At 34.0% G+C, this 20,058-nt stretch overlaps 1 protein-coding gene across 2 annotated transcripts in view; it reads left to right on the top strand.

Moving 5' to 3' along the window:
* Positions 1-20,058, top strand: part of LOC147078003 (uncharacterized) — a 90,617-nt gene that overhangs the window by 42,784 nt on the left and 27,775 nt on the right. For both annotated transcript variants that reach the window (XM_085961080.1, XM_085961079.1), the window contains exon 4: positions 13,834-13,924. In XM_085961080.1, the coding sequence (XP_085817206.1) occupies positions 13,834-13,924 (91 nt within the window). The remainder of the gene's footprint in view (positions 1-13,833; positions 13,925-20,058) is intronic.

Here is a 20,058-nt window from a genome sequence, read left to right as displayed (position 1 = left end):
GAACACGTCAATTTGTTTCGTGATGGCGACGGGGGTATTAATTCTTAAATCGTGTAAAGATGACTAAAAACGTTACCCATTTACTTGATAAAGGAAACATGTCAATGAATATATTATTATTGTTACTAATAGAACATATGTTAAAGTGCCCACCACCACCCGTCGTATATGCACAATAAACAGAGCATTAAATGGACGCATGTTGGATTTATATGACAAATTATATTGCGTTTGGCATGCGTCATTTGCACCCGTGACCCGCAATCCGCGCATCTCTTTAGACCTTTTAGAAAATTAGCAAATCTTTTTAGACCGTGCTTCAACTGAGGTATAGCCTTAACCTCAAATTGAGTCTCTGCGCGGTGTAGTTAGTTTTTTACCGGCAGGTTCGCTACTATCGTTCTACTGCGCAGGTGCATATATTGCACGGTCCAATTGTCGCGTGAATTTTTGATTCATGCATGTAATCTTGCAATTCGCACGATAATATGTGTTTACACCTGCTTTTTTGTTATGGCTGGCGATAATACGTACTGGCAGCAGTAAATCCATGAACGTGTAAACAGGGTATTATTGATAATTTCAAAATTGGACACCTTGTAAGATATATTTAGTCGACACTGATTGCGATGAATTACGATTGCATGATGCTACATATCTTGTAGTTTTTAAGTTGTCAATTTATTATATTTAGGTTGTTCTGAGGATGGATTTATAACCCGAAATAGCTATCAACATAAATAACACTAATATCAATCTAATAAACTATTTTTTCATTTAACAAATAATTCACAAGATATAATAATGTAACATTTTTCTATTGAACATGCATAATTTGAAAATACTTCTGAGGAATATAATATAATATACCTATTGATCGTTGAATAAAAAAAATAGTTTATTAAACTATTAGTGAGTACAAGTACGTTATAACAGAAATCTTGGTTTGTAATCCCGACATCGGTTAGTAATTAAGATAATTTCATACTTTGATTTAAAATACAAAAGCCGATTACCAATAATTGATAACGCAATTTAGAAAGCGCTTCAGAGAGTATTGTAAGAACCAATAGCTAAAATTCGTCGCAATTATTATAGATACCTATAGCTTAGTGGTCAGTGTACATGGGCGCGATTGCCGAGCAATGCAGATTCGATTCCTGATGAGTGTCGTATTTTTCATTATATACCTACTTCTCAGAAGTATTTTCAAATCATATAAACACAAATGTCGTAGAATCTGTTTCAACACCATTACAATAGAGTTCTACCACTTAAACGCAAGTTCAATTATTATCATTTAGGTACAATACATTTTGCATGTGTGTTTGCAGATTTTTCCTACCTACTGCTTCTCTTTTTAGAATACTTACAAGAGCTTATCATTTTTCTGATAATGAATGGTCTAGAAATTAAACATGAATAAGTATATTGAAATGTGTATTTAAAATTGTACTTTAGACGAATTGGCGACGTACGATTATACATCATGGATGTATGCAAAACTAATGTATTTTTTATCGGTTAATATAATCTCATTGCACATTTTTAAAAGATAAATAAATACCAATGAATTAACGCAATAATCATTAATCATTTAAAATATAATCATCGTTATCTTGAATAACACAAATAACAATGGATTTCATAATCTCGAAACAACGATGGGAATGAAATCGTCGTAATAAAGGAGGGCAAAACCTAAATAAGTAGTACCTACCAAATTTCAGCTTCCTGCCATGAATATAAATTCTCAATTAAATTGTACCCCTCCCTCTATGTGAAATACGCTATAATCAAACACGGACATTTTTAATTTCTAAATTTCTTTTTTGTATTATAAACCACTTTATAAAAATGACGCATTATTCGTTATTTTGCAAATGACTTATACAATTGCTGTTTTATTTATTTTATATTTTTATATGGAGTTCGATTTAGTATTTTATGTAGCTTTAATTTGATATATATATTCTTAGTATGGTATAATTATAAGCCAAGCCCGGCAACATTTCGTAAATATCGAAATAAGGACCTGAACCGCCCCTTAACAGTCCCCACGCTACTCAAATCGCTGGGGACGTGTTTTGGTTAATATGGAGGTTGAGGGCTACATTTCTGCCAAATTACCTCGCTACCTTGGAGGTCTATCACGCCCAGGGAACTCTGAAATAATGGGAACTGAAATACCTAACGGGTAAGGAGACGCAGGCAACCGATCTCGAGTAAGGAAGAATACGGGATAAATTTAAACACGTGTCAAGAATACGTCGTACGTCGAACACTGACAACTGCTCTCGGTTTATGCATTGATGTTCATTTAATATTGGTGTATTACACACACTGGGTATTGCACGTCTATAATGCGTGGTTCATTTTTGTAGAACACTCACACATCAAAACCCTGCGTCGAAATTTACTGTGTTGTTATATTATAGCCTATCGGAATTCTATTTATTATCTCGTCGCCCTCAAGGAAGAACTCACCAAATACAGTTTTTGCTCAAAATGAGTTATTTATACTGGCAATATTGTAATTTTTAGCTCTATCTTAGAAAAAATCACCAAAATTCTAACTATACGTTTTAAGTCAAAAAATATAAAATTAAAATAATTCACCAAATACTCGTACAAAAGCCGATATTTTGTGTTATGGAAAAAGTCACCAAGGTACTTGGTGACTTCTTACATGCGTATTTTTTCGTATTGGTAACACTTGGTGACACATCTTTCACTGAGTCATTTGTCAGTTCGGCGTTGTGTATTATGGCGGTTAACGTTTCCCTGAGTTGTTTATCGTTAAAATACTAAAATGTCACGAAAATTTTATAATTTAGAGTCTCAAAAAGATTGCAAAATTACCCAAAGACTTAGATTGCTCGGATGTATTTACAAATGTCAACAACATTTCAACTCTGAAGATAGAGTGGAGCTATGCAAACATTATTGGGGTCTACATTATCAAGGACGATACAATTTTATCCTAAAATTTGTCACAAGTCACAAACCTATTCGCATAAAAAAAATGCAAATCAAAATAGGCTGGCTTCACGGATTTATTGCTTTATGAAAAATGGTGAGAATATAAGAGTATGCCGCGATTTTTTCAGATAACGTTGTGCATAAATAATGGCCCAATAATCACTGCCTTTAAAGGAAAAAGCAAAAAAGGTGTTTTTTTGAAAAATGACCAACGAGGTAAGAGCTCTCCTGCCAATAAAAAGAAAGAAATACAAATGAGTATTATCAAACAGCACATAAACAGCTTCCCAAGAGTGGAAGCACACTATGTTCGCTAAAGTTGCCAGAGGCAGTATTTCGATAAAAATTTGAGTGTTCAAAAAATGTACGCATTGTATAAAGAATATTGCACAGGGAAAAGTTGAACTCCAGTAAGTTTAACATTCTACAGATGTTTTTTCTGCAGAAACTTTAATTTGTCTTTTTTAGACCTAAAAAAGATTTGTGCCCGATATAGTACAAATTACGCTAAGTGTACGGATGAATCCAAAAAAGCCAAACTTGAAGAAGACTATCAAGAACATCAAAGGCGGAAAGTAGATTGTAATGCAGCGAAAGAAACTCACAAAGAGAGAGCCAAATCAGATCCTTCATTCATAATGGCTACATTCGACCTTCAAAGTGTCCTACAGATTCCGAAGCCCGAAGTTTCGCAATTTTACTATTCAAGAAAAATATGCGTCTACAACTTGACTATTTATGATGGAGCTACAGGTAAAGCTAGTTGCTATTGTTGGAATGAAATGCATGGAAAAAAGGGCAGTTCTGAAATTGGCTCTGCTTTGATAAAATAGATGAAAAATCTTCCAGATGAGGTCAAAGAAATCTCACTGTTTTCTGATACATGTGGTGGCCAGAACCGCAACAAAAATATTGCTGCTCTATTTTTGTTTACAGCATGCATTCTGCGATAGAGCGGGAAAGTAAGAACAAGTCCGTCTATGGAATGAGTGGTTGGTTGGAAATATTTAAAAATGCGAGAGGAAGAATGAGCGATCGACAGCCATATCTTGTTGAAGAGATGAAGTTCGACGACATGATGGATTTGCAATGGTGAGACCATAAAATGGTTGAAGATTAAGTGTATGAGATTCGATCGAAAACTACCGGGTATTATCCAGTTTAGATATGGCCACCAGAATGAATATAAAAATTTACAAGTGTCTGGACATGGCAACTTTGAAGTACCACCAGCCATAAAAAAGGCATATAATAAAATATTGACCATAAGTGTGAAAAAAAAATTACCTCTGGAAACTTTGCACTTCAAACAATATTCCAGAGGAATACCACGGCTGGTATGCACAACTACCAGTGTCCAGAAATGATCCACAGAATGATATTCCGATGAATGAAAACGAATCAGAAGAAGAATAATTGTTAATGTGAATGAGGTCTATGTCATCATCATCATCATCAGCCTGAGTCTATCCACTGCTGGATGAAGGCCTCTTCAAGCTGCTTCCACTTCTCTCGGTCCTGTGCATTGCGTTGCCACGTACTTCCGCCGAACTTCATCATTATTTTTTCATCGATCCAGCGGCCTCTAGGTCTACCTTGCGGACGGTTTTCCATTTTTCGGACGAGGTCTATGTATAAGACGTATAATATGTAAATGGACAAGATTATTTCAGTTAAATACAATATATTATTCTTTTATGATGTGTTTTATTGATACGATCATTCAAGATAAAAACTCACCATTTGAATAATGTCATACATTGAATGTGTATGGAAAAACTAACCAAGTACGAAAAACAGTTTTTCTAGATTTTTTTCTAAGGAAGGTTACATGTTTTAAATGTAATGTACATAAACACAAAAATAATCAATCAAACAAAAAAAACCGTTTCCTTCTATGTATTTTCGTTTTCTAATGAGAGCAATTTAAAATTTTTCAAAAAGTTTAAAAGTCGATTATCTCAGGATTTTACTTTTGTTGGTTGGTGAGTTCTTCCTTGAGGGCGACGATCTGTTCTGTGGTTACACCCATACATTTTTTGTAAAATATTACTGGAATATTACTACCAACCTACTAATAGTTTGTTTGGGGCCAATATACATTGATATGTATTAATCACTAAACTAAACTGACATTCAAATAAATATTCCAATGTACAAAATTTTATGTTTCCGGCAACGTTTCTTAACCACAATGAAAGGCGTTAAATAATAATTGAATGTATGCGAATCCTATAATATTAAATACTTCATAATCATCTCTCAATTGAATGGAATAAACAATTTCATGATTGGTTTATGTTTATATTAATATGTAAATAATTATTATACTCGTGTTATTATTACCCAGAGACTTTTTTTACCAGTAAGTACTCTGAGCACGCGCAGGAGTAGGGTCCAGCGTTGAAGGGGTCCCAGAATTTAAAAATTGAAAACACACTTATTATGAAAAATATAAAAATGCTGTGCTCACAGTGTTATGGAACTGTTTATTGGAAATAATGAACAATGGGATAAAAAATAAATTGACCGAAAGAGCTAAAATCTTGATTTTGATTTTGATTCTGAACGAAATTTGTCAAATTTCAGTAAGTATAAAAAAATCTTGACTGGAATAGATAAAAAACGGTATTTATTTTCATTGTGAACGTTAAATTTCTCAAAAAACCCAACTCGAATTCTCGAGAAAACAAAATATTCTTGATTACGACAATTCGTGAATCTCGAGAAATGAAGTCGAGAAATCACAAACTCTAGTAGGAACAGATGTTATGCCTAAAGTATCATACTTTTCAGCCCCACTTTATATTTTGAGTGTATCCTCCTGAAATAAACCAGAAATTCCTAAAATCCATAGCGTCTGAAAAATCTTAAATTTCGTTTTCCCGAATGTGTTCTTTTTGGGCTTAAAACGCCTAGTATGTCTTACTGTGGTGCGTTATCGGATGTGGAGGCCCGAGGCACTGACGATTAAAAATAAAAAGAAAAACCTATAATTCCAACTAACCAATGTACCTAGTAAAAATTCCAGGTGGCTATTTCCTCGAATCACACCTGTAACTAAAAACAATTATTATTATATTTAAGATAACAGTGACGACGTATAATAATATTAGCGTTTTATGTTTTGTGTCTGTATCTGCGTATCTGTTTGCTATGGTACTTATAGGTTCTTCAGATGTTAATTTTATTATGTTTTGGGTAATATTTAAATAGGTATTAAAAGAACCCGGTTTCGCACAGGGTCGCTTTGTGGATAAATTTATCTTAGATATTTAAAACATAATAATAAGTAATTGTCTTTTTAATATTAAAATATCTGTGTAATACAATATGGCAATATGAAAATAATTCTAACAGGAGTAAAGGTCAAACAAAAGAACACTAAATTAAAATCGAATCCAAAATATGCAAACGTTATTAATAGTATTAATATGTAGTAAAAAAAATTCAAAATTGGATGGAACAAACAAACAACAAACTTTGTATTTTATGTAATACTAATTTAGAAACCTTCGCTGGTGTGCGCACAACAACTGACAAAAATTTCATCGCAATCGGATGAATGGTATAGAAACGCATATGAATAGAAGAAGAAGAAGATGGTTTTTCTAATTCAGAAATCTTTGCGGGCGTGTGAATGACAACTCACCAAAGTTTCATTGCAATCGGATGAATGGTATAGGAACGCATACGACTAGAAGAAGAAGAAGAAGAAGAAGATGGTTTTACTAATTCAGACACCTTCGCAGGCGTACGCACAACAACTGGTCAAAATATCATCGCAATCGGATGAATGGTATAAGAACGCATACGAATAGAAGATAAAATAGAAGAAAAAGAAGAAGAAATGATTGTATCAATTCAGAAATCTTTGCGGGCGTGAGCATAACACTTGATCAAAATTTCATTGCAATCAGATGAATGGTAGAGGAACGCATGCGAATAGAAGAAGAAGATGGTTTTACTATTTCAGAAACCTTCGCGGGTGTTGGCACAATTACTGACGAAAGTTTTATTGCAATCGGATGAATGGAATAGGAACGCATACGAATAGAAGAATATGGAATAGAAGACGAAAAATATGGTTGTACTAATTCAGAAACCTTCACGGGTGTGGGCATAACAACTGACGAAAGTTTCATTGCAATCGGATGAATGGTATAGGAACTATATGAATAAATGAAGATAGAATGAAGAAGAAGAAGAAAAAGATGGTTGTACTAATTCAGAAACCTTTGCGGGTATTACCACAACAACTGACGAAGGTTTTATCGCAATCGTATGAATGGTATAGGAACCATACGAATAAAAGAAGATATAATGTAGAAGAAGAAGAAGATGGTTATACTAATTCAAAAACCTTTGCGGGTGTTTCCACAACAACAGACGAAGGTTTTATCGCAATCGGATGAATAGTATAAGAACCATACGAATAAAAGAAGATATAATGTAGAAGAAGAAGAAGATGGTTGTACTAATTCAGAAACCTTTGCGGGTATTACCACAACAACTGATGAAGGTTTTATCGCAATCGGATGAATGGTATAGGAACCATACGAATAAAAGAAGATACAATGTAGAAGAAGAAGAAGATGGTTGTACTAATTCAAAAACCTTTGCGGGTGTTACTACAACAACAGACAAAGGTTTTATCGCAATTGGATGAATGGTATATGAACCATAAGAATAAAAGAAGATAGAATGTAGAAGTAGAAGAAGAAGAAGGTGGTTGTACTAATTCAGAAACCTTTGCGGGTGTTACCACAACAACTGACGAAGGTTTCATCGCAATCGGATGAATGGTATAGGAACCATACGAATAAAAGAAGAAGAAGAAGATGGTTTTTCTAATTCAGAAACTTTCGCAAGTGTGCGCACAACAACTGACGAAGTTTCGTCGCAATCGGATGAATGGTATAGGAACCATACGAATAAAAGAAGATAGAATGAAGAAGAAGAAGAAGATGATTTTTCTAATTCAGAAACCTTCGCGGGTGTGCACACAACAACTCACTAAAGTTTCATCGCAATCGGATGAATGCTATATGAACGCATACGGGACATATTTTTATATACAAGATATAGCCTATAATCTTCGCGCAACTGCAAGCAATAAGTTGACAAAGTTTTATTGCAATCGGATGAACGGTATGGCAGCGCATAAAATACGAACAAACAAACAAACAAACAAACAAATATTGATTTTTATATATTAGATTTGAACTGTTTCGAGGACCCCTTTAAATATTTTGACGAATAAATACATTGTCATTTATATCACAGAAAATCGCTTCTGTGTAGGTACATAATACTAGATAAAAATATTGAATCAGTCTTGCGAATTGCATTGCATATTATTAGATACAAACTAAAACACCGGAAAAGGGTAAAAAAATGCTTGTGTGAGTTGGTTTCATTCGTATAAATTCCATCTGATAAATTTCCCCCATATTATTCATCATTCAGTATTCTGTGACTCCTCGGCACCATATTATATTATATTGTAATACAGTTTATGTGGGCAATATGCTCGCCAGAGTCCGCCGCGTCAGGCGAGCTGGAACCGGGCCAGCTGGCATCCAGCACTGTATCGACGCGCCGCCACGCCAGAAAATAAACATCTTCGACGCATTCGGATTACGCCCGACGACTTACTTCCTTTATTGATAATAACAGTATTATATTGGCGTGTTTACTTAGAGCGACGTTCCGTGTGATACTTACTTATTAAGTTGTATAGACTCGATAGGTCATGACTCATTAGTAATACTGGTCTTAAAAATAATACCTTGTTACCGCTGATTTATCAATGGTCGCAGCATATGAAAATTAAAAAGACTCTTGTAAACACTCCTTCCTTTATCAGTACTTCTCAAACTGGGTGGCGCGGGCCCCAGGGGGCCCTGGAGCTCCTGCCAGGGAGCCGCGAAATATTTCAGTATTTCAAAAAATATCTCCCAAACTTAAATGAAGACCAAAAGTACAATTTTATTGGATAAGAACACCTTTTCCTAAATCCTTATAATAATTACGTTTTTTTGACTGTTTGCAGTAGTGTTGTCATATTCCAAATGTTCTAAAAGTCGTGTTGGAAATTCTCATAACCCCGATTCAATTACAACACCGTCTTATTCTTACCCTAGCTAACTTTGATACACGTTTACGCCCGTAAATATTAGATGTAATTCGCATGAGTCATATGCAGACCGATGGCTCAAAGGATGGGAGCAATCATTTGAACAGTGAAAATGTGTGCGGTTCGAGTCCCACTAGTTTTTCTCATTTTTAATTCAGTATTGAATAACTCTAATATCCCAACATTGCACTAAGTATGGATATTGCAAATAAGCGTTCATGTATTTGATGTATTCTGTGAACGTACCCAAGATTTTGTAGGTAGGTACGTACCATTGAGCACTATGCCTTTTACTAACGATATTGAACTAGAAATACTTACTTATTATCTCGCTCTGCAGTGCTTCTTCCCTTAGGGGTCATCCATATATTACATCACGCCCTATGGGGGTGGTGATCTGATATAACGTTCTGATTAAGGGGTTTGTAGAAAAATGTTTTTAACGAATTGTAGGAGGGGTTAGTTAAAAAATGTCATCTAATTTAGACGAAAAGGAAAAAACTAACACATGGATGACCCCGTAGTCTCAGGGTGAAACCACTGTATATCCTAGATCATTATATGTATAACTTTTCTATCCAAGACCAAAGGCCAAAAACCCTTAAAGTGTTTTCTCTAAGTATATATTCTGAACTATGCGTCTGTACTATGTAGCAGTATTCAGTCAATATACCTACGTTGTCGGTATCAATATAATCCGCCTGGAGCATGTATAAATTGTGAAAAATAAGCACTGTCAGTACATATTGCCAAATCAGATTCTGTCAAAGCAGTTGGCGAGATTCCATTTTTATCACGCGTTGGTTCATTACAATATTCATTCACTGTATTGCAATTCAAAAACAATTCTGTTCTCACATAATATATTCTATGATAAATCTTATATGGATATATATGATACAATATGTATGATAATATTATTAATGACAAATTAATAATAGTTTGATGTTTAAATTCATGATCAGCTAATCTAATGCTAATCAGCGAAATCCAAATTCTTTGATAATCACTAATTATTTAAAAATGTGTTTATAAATATCATTTACAATCACAATGGATGCGATAAACAATAAGAGGATACAGCAGAGCCTTCACAGAATATAACGAAAGTACCATCGAAATTTCATAGAAACAGTACAATTGCAAAGAAATAAGCTCATACCAGCTATTATGTTATGTGAAAATTGAATTAGACAAACATGAGTAATGAATGCAGCATCATTGTGATTTTCATTGACATACTATGAGAATCCATGCTAATTTTCTGTAATAGAATCGCCTGGTAAAATGGTTCATCAAAATGTATTATGTTTTAAAACGGCATTGACTTATATTATTATATATCCAGCCCACATGTAATTATGATTATCTCTTGGTAGCTATAGCCCCATATAGGTATTAAATATATACATAAGTATAGCAGAGATTCTCAAACTTGTGCACGCTGATGTAGGTGGGTCTGCGCCGACGTTAATTAGATTTTTTTTATATAAAAAAAGAAAAAAATATTGTTAATAATTATTAAATTAATAAATAATAAAATAAGGGCCGATGATGCCACCAGCGTGTAAACCGCGCCGAACGGTGGATTTTTATGGATGTAATGGAATTTGTAGGGTCTCTTCTTGATTCGGCTCAATCCATATGCGGCAATTTTGCTTATTAACAAATCCGTTAAGCCAAGAGTGACCCTCAAACAACGGGTAGGTAGCAAAATAGCATATTTTGTTTTTATAATAATTAACACCTGATAAGAAACAAAGTGCGTTCACTGATGACCGAAATTGAATATACATACATTGAAATCTCCTAAAAAATCATAACAAAACAAAAAATTCATAATTTTCGAACCGGAACGCTATTTTTAATTGCCGAAAAGCTTCTCATATCTGTCCGAGTGTCGGTCGGACCGGCCAGCAATTTTCTCAGCTTACAAAAAGGTTTACGACATCTCATGTCGAGCTAGAAAGTCTTTTTTCATGAAGGCTTACTAATTTAAATCATGCGTATTATCCTAGTGTAAAATAAACCAATGTCTTGGAAGGTTGTCGTGGGATACTCTCGAATAAAAGTGCCTAGACGAGACGAGTGCTGACAAGGAAAGATGCCTGTTAATTTGTGAGTATTTCCCGATGGTTTTAGTTTTCAAAACAAAATACAATTGAAGACGCGATTATAATTTAAGAGCGTACTTCAGTGAAACGGCAAATAATTTTCAACAATAGGTGCGACGAAATTTCTCACTAGTCGCCAATCGGAGACCGACAGTCGAGGTGTCTGCACGTCGATTTGTTTTGTCATGGCGTCGGATGAAAATATTCTTAAATCGTGTAAAGATGACTAAATACTTTACGTATGTACTTAAAAAAGAAAACATGTCAATGAATACACTATTATTATTAGTAATATAACAATAAACATAACATTAAATGGACACATGTTGGATTTTTATGACAAACTATATTTCGTTCGGCACGCGTCATTTGCACAATCCGCGCATCGCCTAGCCACGATCTTTTTAGATCATGCCTCAACTGAAGTTTAAAAAATATATTTATTATTATTTTTTAAATATATAAATAAAAAGTATTTCAAGTTATACACATTTATATTTTTATAAAAATCGATGTTTTTTAAAATATATATAAAAAAATATTAAAACAATGAATTAGTCAAAAATCTAAACGACGAAAAATTGTAATAATAAGATGTGACCCTACAACGAATTCAAATTTTATTACATTTTTTTACAATTGTATGTTTATCTTTAAATTAAAAAATCTTTTTTATGTTTTCAGATACATATTAATTAATTAATACAGTTGAAATTGTAAATTATCAAAAAAAAATCTCAAATTGCAAGCTTCGAATTTTTCCGCTAGGTTCTCTGCTGGCGTGTCTCTCCCCCCTGGCGTCAGGAAAAGTTAGCCAAGTGAAGTAGTACAAAAAAAAATGTTATTGCGAATCACAATATTTACAGAAGATGTATCAAATATCCGATAAAATCTTTCCGACTCATCAATGAATGAATCGTGAGTGGTCCGCTTGGCGTCCAGAGATCTCTGTCTCGCTTTTAGAAAAGCAAAAGTAAATCAAACAGCTGTTCAGGTGAATTCCCTTTCGTGACTCATAACTTGGCACCTGCCGAATAGCCACTTTAATAAATAGACAAATATTTTCACGTGCTTGCGGAGACTGGCTTAGTTACAGGTGATAAACACATTCAAAAGCTTCTCGATTTTCGCGCATGTTTATCCAGTGTTCTGATTGGATCAAAGACGCTTATTATAAAAATTGTCTTAGTTAGCAGGTAACAAAATAATAACATAAAGATTTACAAAATACCTATATTACCTATATTATTTTGTAAAGTTTTCTTCAAATATTAATCAGTTAATCACGTTAGGTTAAATGTTACAATTAGATATTATATTTATTTTACTAAACTAAAAACTTACTTACTTAAACTAACTAAACTAAAAAATAAATAACTTTACTGACCAACAAGAAGATTTAGGGACAAGCCGGAAGGCGCTGTTGTCGACTAAATGGGAGGAGCTCGTTAGTTTATAATGGAAATGCGGTTAAAAATGGGAGGAGCATGTTAGTTCACAGTTTTAACAAGAAGATGTTGTTCGACTATAGTAGAAGGCACGTCTTGGATCGATATTTCAACGGCTAAAGCATTCAGGTACCTACTTGATCGGTGAGCGAAAGGTATGTGTTCAAATTTCACTCGTTCCGTAGCTTTTCGCCGTGTAGTGTAGAGTAAATTTTTAACTATTCACCAATATGTTTATGTATGTTAACAATTACATTTTGCAGAAAGCACTGTAGGCGCTTTTGCAGAATACAGCAACAATTATTATATAAATCTAATGTGATCTTCAATAATGACTCAGCTAGGCTATTCTAACATATCACTTAACATCCAAAAAGAGCTACATGTGATAAATATATCACATTTATCACTTTATGTATTCAGGCCAATGACATTATTATTCAGGCAGTTAATTATTACAATAAGTTAACCTTCCGAATTGTCCAAAAGTGTTATCTTGAGTGCCCCTCTCTTGACTGTGTTAACTTTTAGAGCGAGATAGAGTACGTCAATTTTACATAGGTATTGAGAATTGAGATGCAAGATACGAGTGTTTTGAAAAATTATGACGTCATGGCCGCCGCCTTAATTATAGTTACCCGCGAGCTGTCAAATATCGAGTGGCTAGTAGTAACATAATATTTTTGTTTTGCTACTTGCTGCAATCGCAATGATATTACCAATAATATTGTAGGTGTTCGGGTGGATACGCCAACACGAACATACCCAAATTTGACCGACATGTCTACCAACCTAAAGTTTCGCCGTATTAGAAATTTACTAATAATTATTATTATACCAGGTCCACCCGAAGAAAATACGAAAAGTCGCCTCCCCATTCACTCATATTCAACAAAACACTGTGAAATGTAGTTATAAATTAAAATAAACACAATTGTTGGTATGGGTGGCGGCATAAAATTAGCATAGTCGAAATATCTGAAACCTTTCATGTATAAAATATTTACTACGAAATGTCTTCACTAAACAGATATTTCAAGTTTTGTGCATTCATCTGTATAATATTTGTATACTTATCAGTTTTATACGTGTACTTATCTTATTTTATTCATTTTTTAATCTTAATAAAGTTTCTCCATCTTTTTTATAGAATTGGAACCTTCGTTCGCACAGAGAGATGTCGTCATCAAGCGCGGTGTGGATGCCGAGGACTTCTATGAACTGCTCACAGAAATTGGAAGGTACGTACTTTACCGCATAATAAAATTGTTGTTTTCCCCACCCATAATAATTTTAATATCGATCAAATAATACCGAAAACAGAATTTTGGCACAATTAGATAGAACGAACGTAGCTTAGCTGTCATAGCGCATAACAGCGAATCTTAGGGGGCGCGGGTTCGAACCGCTGGGTGTCGTATTGTTTTTTTTTTCAAAAAGAATTTTGTGGTTGTTTACGTATATATTTGGGTGGTTCACAACAATTATGAATCAAGTCTATCAAAATGGTTCCTGAGATATTTGAACCTAAAGTTAAAACTCCTTTTGTAAAATTCAGGAATGTTTTCACTGTAATATATTTACCATATTTTGATAGTACCTACATGGATCAATTTAAATAAATAGTCGAAACATAAAGTATATTCAAGCTTTATTAATATTAGCAAATTAATGTTAGCAAATATACCTCCTTATACTGCTGAAGGAACTGTCAAAACTCAAAATGGACATGATTCACATTCAAGTTGATGTCTTATCAATACTAGTATTGCCATTTCTGCGGACAATTGTAGAGCTTAGATTGTGATATTAACACACAAAATATAGAAATCTGTTTTATCTAGCCACAGAAACAAAAAAATCGAATTTTATGAAAATTGGACTTGATCCATAATTATTGTGAACCACCCATTCATTTCTCACAGATGTTTTCAAATTAATTATGTAAGTTAATTTTAATGTTTTTGTGTTCCCTGGTTTCTATGCATACTAGGCGTGAAGATTCACATAAAAAAATATGTTATACAATCCAGAATGCTTCTGCTGACTCACGAAAGATTTAAACTATGTATTGCATGTTCTTATTATTTTCTTCCCAATTATTATTATTAACTGAAATATATTAAAATAGCATAATTTATTTTTTGATGTCTGGCAATAATTCAACATTCCGCGGAGGCAAAAATGAGCACCAAGAAACTAAGTAGGTATGCGCGGGGCGGAGCATAATTCTACGTTATGTTAAATTTGACTATTTCAGTTGAAATCGTTATTTTTGACTCGGGATTAAATATTTTACGCCCTTCTGTTAATATGTGAATACACAAGGTACACACCACTGCACACCTATTCAGTGGCAGTTTTCCTTGAAGCATAGACAGATCAAAAATCTGAAGTCATTCGACAAGAAGTACGGACGGAAAATACACAATATTTTGACGAGATTACAACCCATTCACTGCGGGCCTTTCAATTAATATTTAATGACCACATTTAAACAACATGCTAATTATATCTAATGGCCACCTGAAGGGCAACGCACCAGTTGCGTTGGACGCAATGAATGGGTGTTAATCTTGATTTTGTCTAAATCTAAATAGATCCATAGTGTTGTTTTCTGTTACTGTTTTCATGCTGGGCTAAATATTCATTGGATTGATTTACTCTCCAATAGCAAGAATAGAGTTTATTTAGTCATATTTTAATCATTTTGTATTTAAAATTTCTACCGCCGAATCCACGTCATACCAGCATAGAAAATTTTAAGAACCGGAGCGCTCGACAATTTTCTAAAAATGTGCAAGCTTTTTTTATTATATAATACCTACCTACCTACCTACCTTAGACGAACAGATACAATAACATTATGTAAACATCTGATATGCACGTCTACCAAAGATTCGGACAGTTTACGTTTTACAGCGCCGCAGGCGAAAGAAGTTCCTTTTTCTAAATGTTAAGTACTATTATTTTTCCTTGTGCGCACATAAGTAGTATATAAGCTTTTACGTACATAAGCAGTATATTAAAACTTTTTAACAAAAAAACACAAAATCTAATATTGTTTGTAGAAATATGTAACGGTACGACATTCTCATAATAATTCCTGTACCCGGAGCGCCACTTTAAAATTTTCTACGAGACGGAGCGGAAGTCTCGAGGATTTCACGATCCGGAACTGTGCTTCATGCCGCGTAGCTAGGTGTCTCCCTGGTGAGTCTTGCCAAACCTTACTCGTTAGAAAGCGAGGTAGAGGCAATAGATCGCGCCTACTGTCCGACAACAAGATCTCATCGATAACCAAAAGTCGCTGTAGTCGACTTAACAGGAGGGGCTTGTTAGTTCACAGTTTTAACACGCGGACAAGAAGTTTTTTTCACCAGTACATCAATGTGGCCTTTGGCGACCGCATTTTCAACATCGCCCATACAAACTATACCTCCAAACCCTAATCTGAATTCAGTATATCGCAGTAGCCTTTAGAGTAAAGAGTGAAAGCTTAAATTGAAAACTACTTTTACGTATGTTGCTAGCTCTTAGTAGCTATCCTCTTTGCTACGAAGGTCAACAAATTATTTTATACTCCACCCCTTGTGTCTTGTGAGGTGAATATTTTAAATATCTCAGTCGACTGGTATCTTTCCACACATCGAACGAGAAATTAAAAGCATCCCAAACACTCTTTTCTGGTTTCGTTGTGTTGTTTCATTATTGTTTTGCGCCAAATATTTACTTTACCTAGTGTTGGCAGGTAGCAAATGAATCTAAATGCATCGTATCAACTACTTATTTACTAATAAATAATCTGTATGCAGGTATATTGATTATGACAATATACGGGCAAGGCCCTCCATAGTAATGTTGTGGCGCGAAACTGTGCAATTCGATTGTAGTGCTAGTTACCGCTTATACTACAAAAAATACAATATACCTGTGATAATGAATGTTGCATATTGAAAAAAATGGTAATATATACGTTACGGGACAATTGGGCGCCGCCAGGCAATCGAATGAAATTAGAAAATAAATGGACATTCTTGAATTATAGGTACTTTGTAAAAATATATTTAGTACTATTATTTATATTTAAATTGTTATATTATTATTTAATAGTTGGTGAGAATTTAAATATGTGCACGTAAATAATGATTTAATTGTGCATATGTTTAAGTTCCAACGAGAAGAAAGTTCTTATATTTTTATATAAAGACTCAGGCATGATAATTGTCAATCCGCAATAAAAAACATTATGTTTAGAGTAAAATGAATTAAAACTAATAAGTAGTAGATAGAAACTGATTAACAATCCTCGACTACTTTCTGTATAAAATCGTAACGAACGTCTGTCTATTTATTTCATTCAACAGTGCGGCGTCCAATTGTCTTGGCGCCCAGTTGTCCCATTCCCGCCACAATCGCCCTCGATCGTGAAAAGTCACTTTTGAGACGTTCCCTGTAGTCGTGACCGAATCGGAACAATTTCTATCTTTTTTACACGATTCACCCGATAATCGTGTCGAAGATTACCGAAAACGGACGAAAATATCCGAATTAACTTTAAGCTTACGAGTATTATTGTGTTTGAAATAACAATATAAATCTAGCGTTTACATAATGAATGCTGTCTGATTTTAATCATTATGTTAACTGACAATATTAATACAAAACAAAAAATAATTCTCAGCAACTAGTTACTAGTCGCAATGTTATCTCCGTTATCTCCAATAGTTGCCATTGGCACTTAAAGTAATATCATAATATGAGGGAGAACTTTTTAGTGTTGTCACCTCTAACCTGCTGACCAATAGCTGATATTTTTTGGTTTAGATCCATAGATCAAAAATCATATTATATCGTATTATATTATATTGTTAACACTCTAGCAACTGAGTGTGTATTATGAAGCAATCAAATGAAACGTCAACACGATCGATTCGCTATCTGAATCATTCGTTGTACTTGCTATTTATTTTAAAGCTAACGATTGCTCACGACGATCGTTGAATCTGGTTGGGTCTGCGAATCTGTTGGTGTCAATGACATTATTAATGGACAACGCACTCAATGCAGTAGCTAGCAAGTAAATTCGCGCATAGCGATATTCGCACATGTATAGGTAGACGTCACGCAATTTCCATTATGCGATATCACGCATCGGGGATTTAAAGCAATATCACCTTTATTGTAATGGCGTTAGAACAGTGTTTCTAGTATCAATGTTCATTTGAGCGAACCCGTTCGAACCGAACCATTCGGCAGACCTGACAAAAAGCATCGGGAATTTATAGCAATATCACCTTTATTGTAATAGCGTTAGAACAGATTATGCCATACGGCAGACCCGACAAAAAAGTGAATGTCATTTTTTTTCCAGATGCTTCGTCCCATAATAATGTCATTGGTTGGTGTAATTAGACGTTTTGTACGTTTGACTTTAAATAAAAGCTACATTAATTCTTTGTATGTAGGTACTTATCTATGCAGACACGTATTGATTAATTACAATATTTTAAAATTTAAATTCTCTATAAATTGTCTCAAATCGAAAACTTCATTTTTTACCGCCAGGTGCCTCTGGTAGGCGGAGTATTTCTCCTAAAAAGTGTTAAGCATCACTGACTTACGTTTATCAAGAACACAGAAATATATCACTAAAGTTCACGGTCTTGATAAAATATTGCTGTATTAAGTACATTTCGTTGTATCGAGCAACGCAGTTAAAAGCAAATAAGTTTATTGCACAAGGGAGAACAAACAATAAGCGAACGATAAAGTGCAAAAAGCATTTCTTTAAACTTTAAATCATCTCTGTGATAATACTTTGCCTTCAAAATAATAATAATCTCACCTACCGGTTATGTTTGCGACCTTCATTTGCACAGTGCAACTAATCTACCCGATGCATACATCAAGGTAAAATCGGTAACATAATAATGCACAGAACTTGGATTATCAGAGTATCCCAGACTTTTTCGAACTGCCGATTCCTTTAAGAGTAGATATTATGTATGTCGGTACAATCACAATTAAATACCTACCCAAATACACTAAAAAAATATACACTGGAAATTACACGCAGAGAAATTCCTAAATTTTTATTTAATTATTGTCTATCATATCTTATGTCCAATCGTTGGACAAATCTAGTCATCCAGTGGTATCCAATAGATACAAAACGTCCGCAAGGTAGACCTAGAGGCCGCTGGATCGATGAAATGATAAAGTTCTGCGGAAGTGCGTGGCAGCGCAACGCACAGGACCAGGCTTGACATTGAAATTCGTTAGGATAAATAATAGCTGTTAATATTGAATATTTTGTATCCCTCTGAAGCGGACGAAACCGGTCTAGTTTAATATTTAATAAACGCTGAATTAGTGCCATAAAATTGCGTTTTATTTAAATTAACAACCAGGGCTCGAAATTGACCGGATCACCGTTCCGGTTCATATAATCCCCAAAATTATCGCTCTGTTTTGTGGAAAAATTAATTTGACAAACAAAAAATTGAACACTTATTTTTATAAAATACACAAAATTAGATTTTAAAAAATATAAAATTATCGAGCGTCATAAACAATGCATTCCCATAATAAATTGACAGTTAACACTATTAATGAGATTATCATTAAATTATGTAGAATACATACATACTACGCTAGTGTTAACATTTATTATGTTTCAATTAGTAAGCGTGTTAAACAGTCTCATAGTACCGAATCGTCGCCGCTATATACCTACCAATTAATAACACTAGATAGTTGTCGATAACGTTTTATACGTAATATGTTTAAATATGTAAGTACCTAATTAAAATGGCCTTGAAACGACCTATAAAGTATCGACAATGTCAGTCACAGTCTCGTGAAGCCAAAATTTAATTTCAGGCGCCTTTGTTCCTCCATAGACAATATAATTATTTCGGCGAACTTTTGGCACGCACTACGCAGCATGGCGCGAGCTTTTAGACTTGCAATTTTACTACTCTACGATTAATCGACTGAATTCAATCTATGCGCTGAGCAACACGCCATTTAAACACGTGTAAATTTATTGAGAATGCAACAATTTCTATTTTATACTTTCTTTGTTGAGCTGCAACTAAAATATAATTAATAATAGAAACCTCCGATTTAAGGGTGAGAATAGCGGTCACGTGGAAAAAATAAAAATTGCATTCCATTGCTTGAATTAATTATCTTACCATTAGATACGTCCATTTACCTAAAATTAAGAACATTTTCAGGGTCTGTGGATAAATATTGTAATCTTTTAATACTGATTAAACGATTGTAATACATTACATATTTTTATAAATACAAAATACAGTGCACTGTTTATGGGTGGCAAATAAAGAAATAAAAATGAAAAATACGT

The sequence above is a fragment of the Rhyacophila brunnea genome, unplaced genomic scaffold, assembly GCF_057557595.1.
Source record: "Rhyacophila brunnea isolate RB1 unplaced genomic scaffold, BYU_Rbru_1.0 scaffold_12, whole genome shotgun sequence".
Lineage (NCBI taxonomy): Eukaryota > Metazoa > Arthropoda > Insecta > Trichoptera > Rhyacophilidae > Rhyacophila > Rhyacophila brunnea.
Note: the sequence above shows the minus strand (reverse complement) of the source record. Positions and strands in the feature narration are given on the sequence as shown.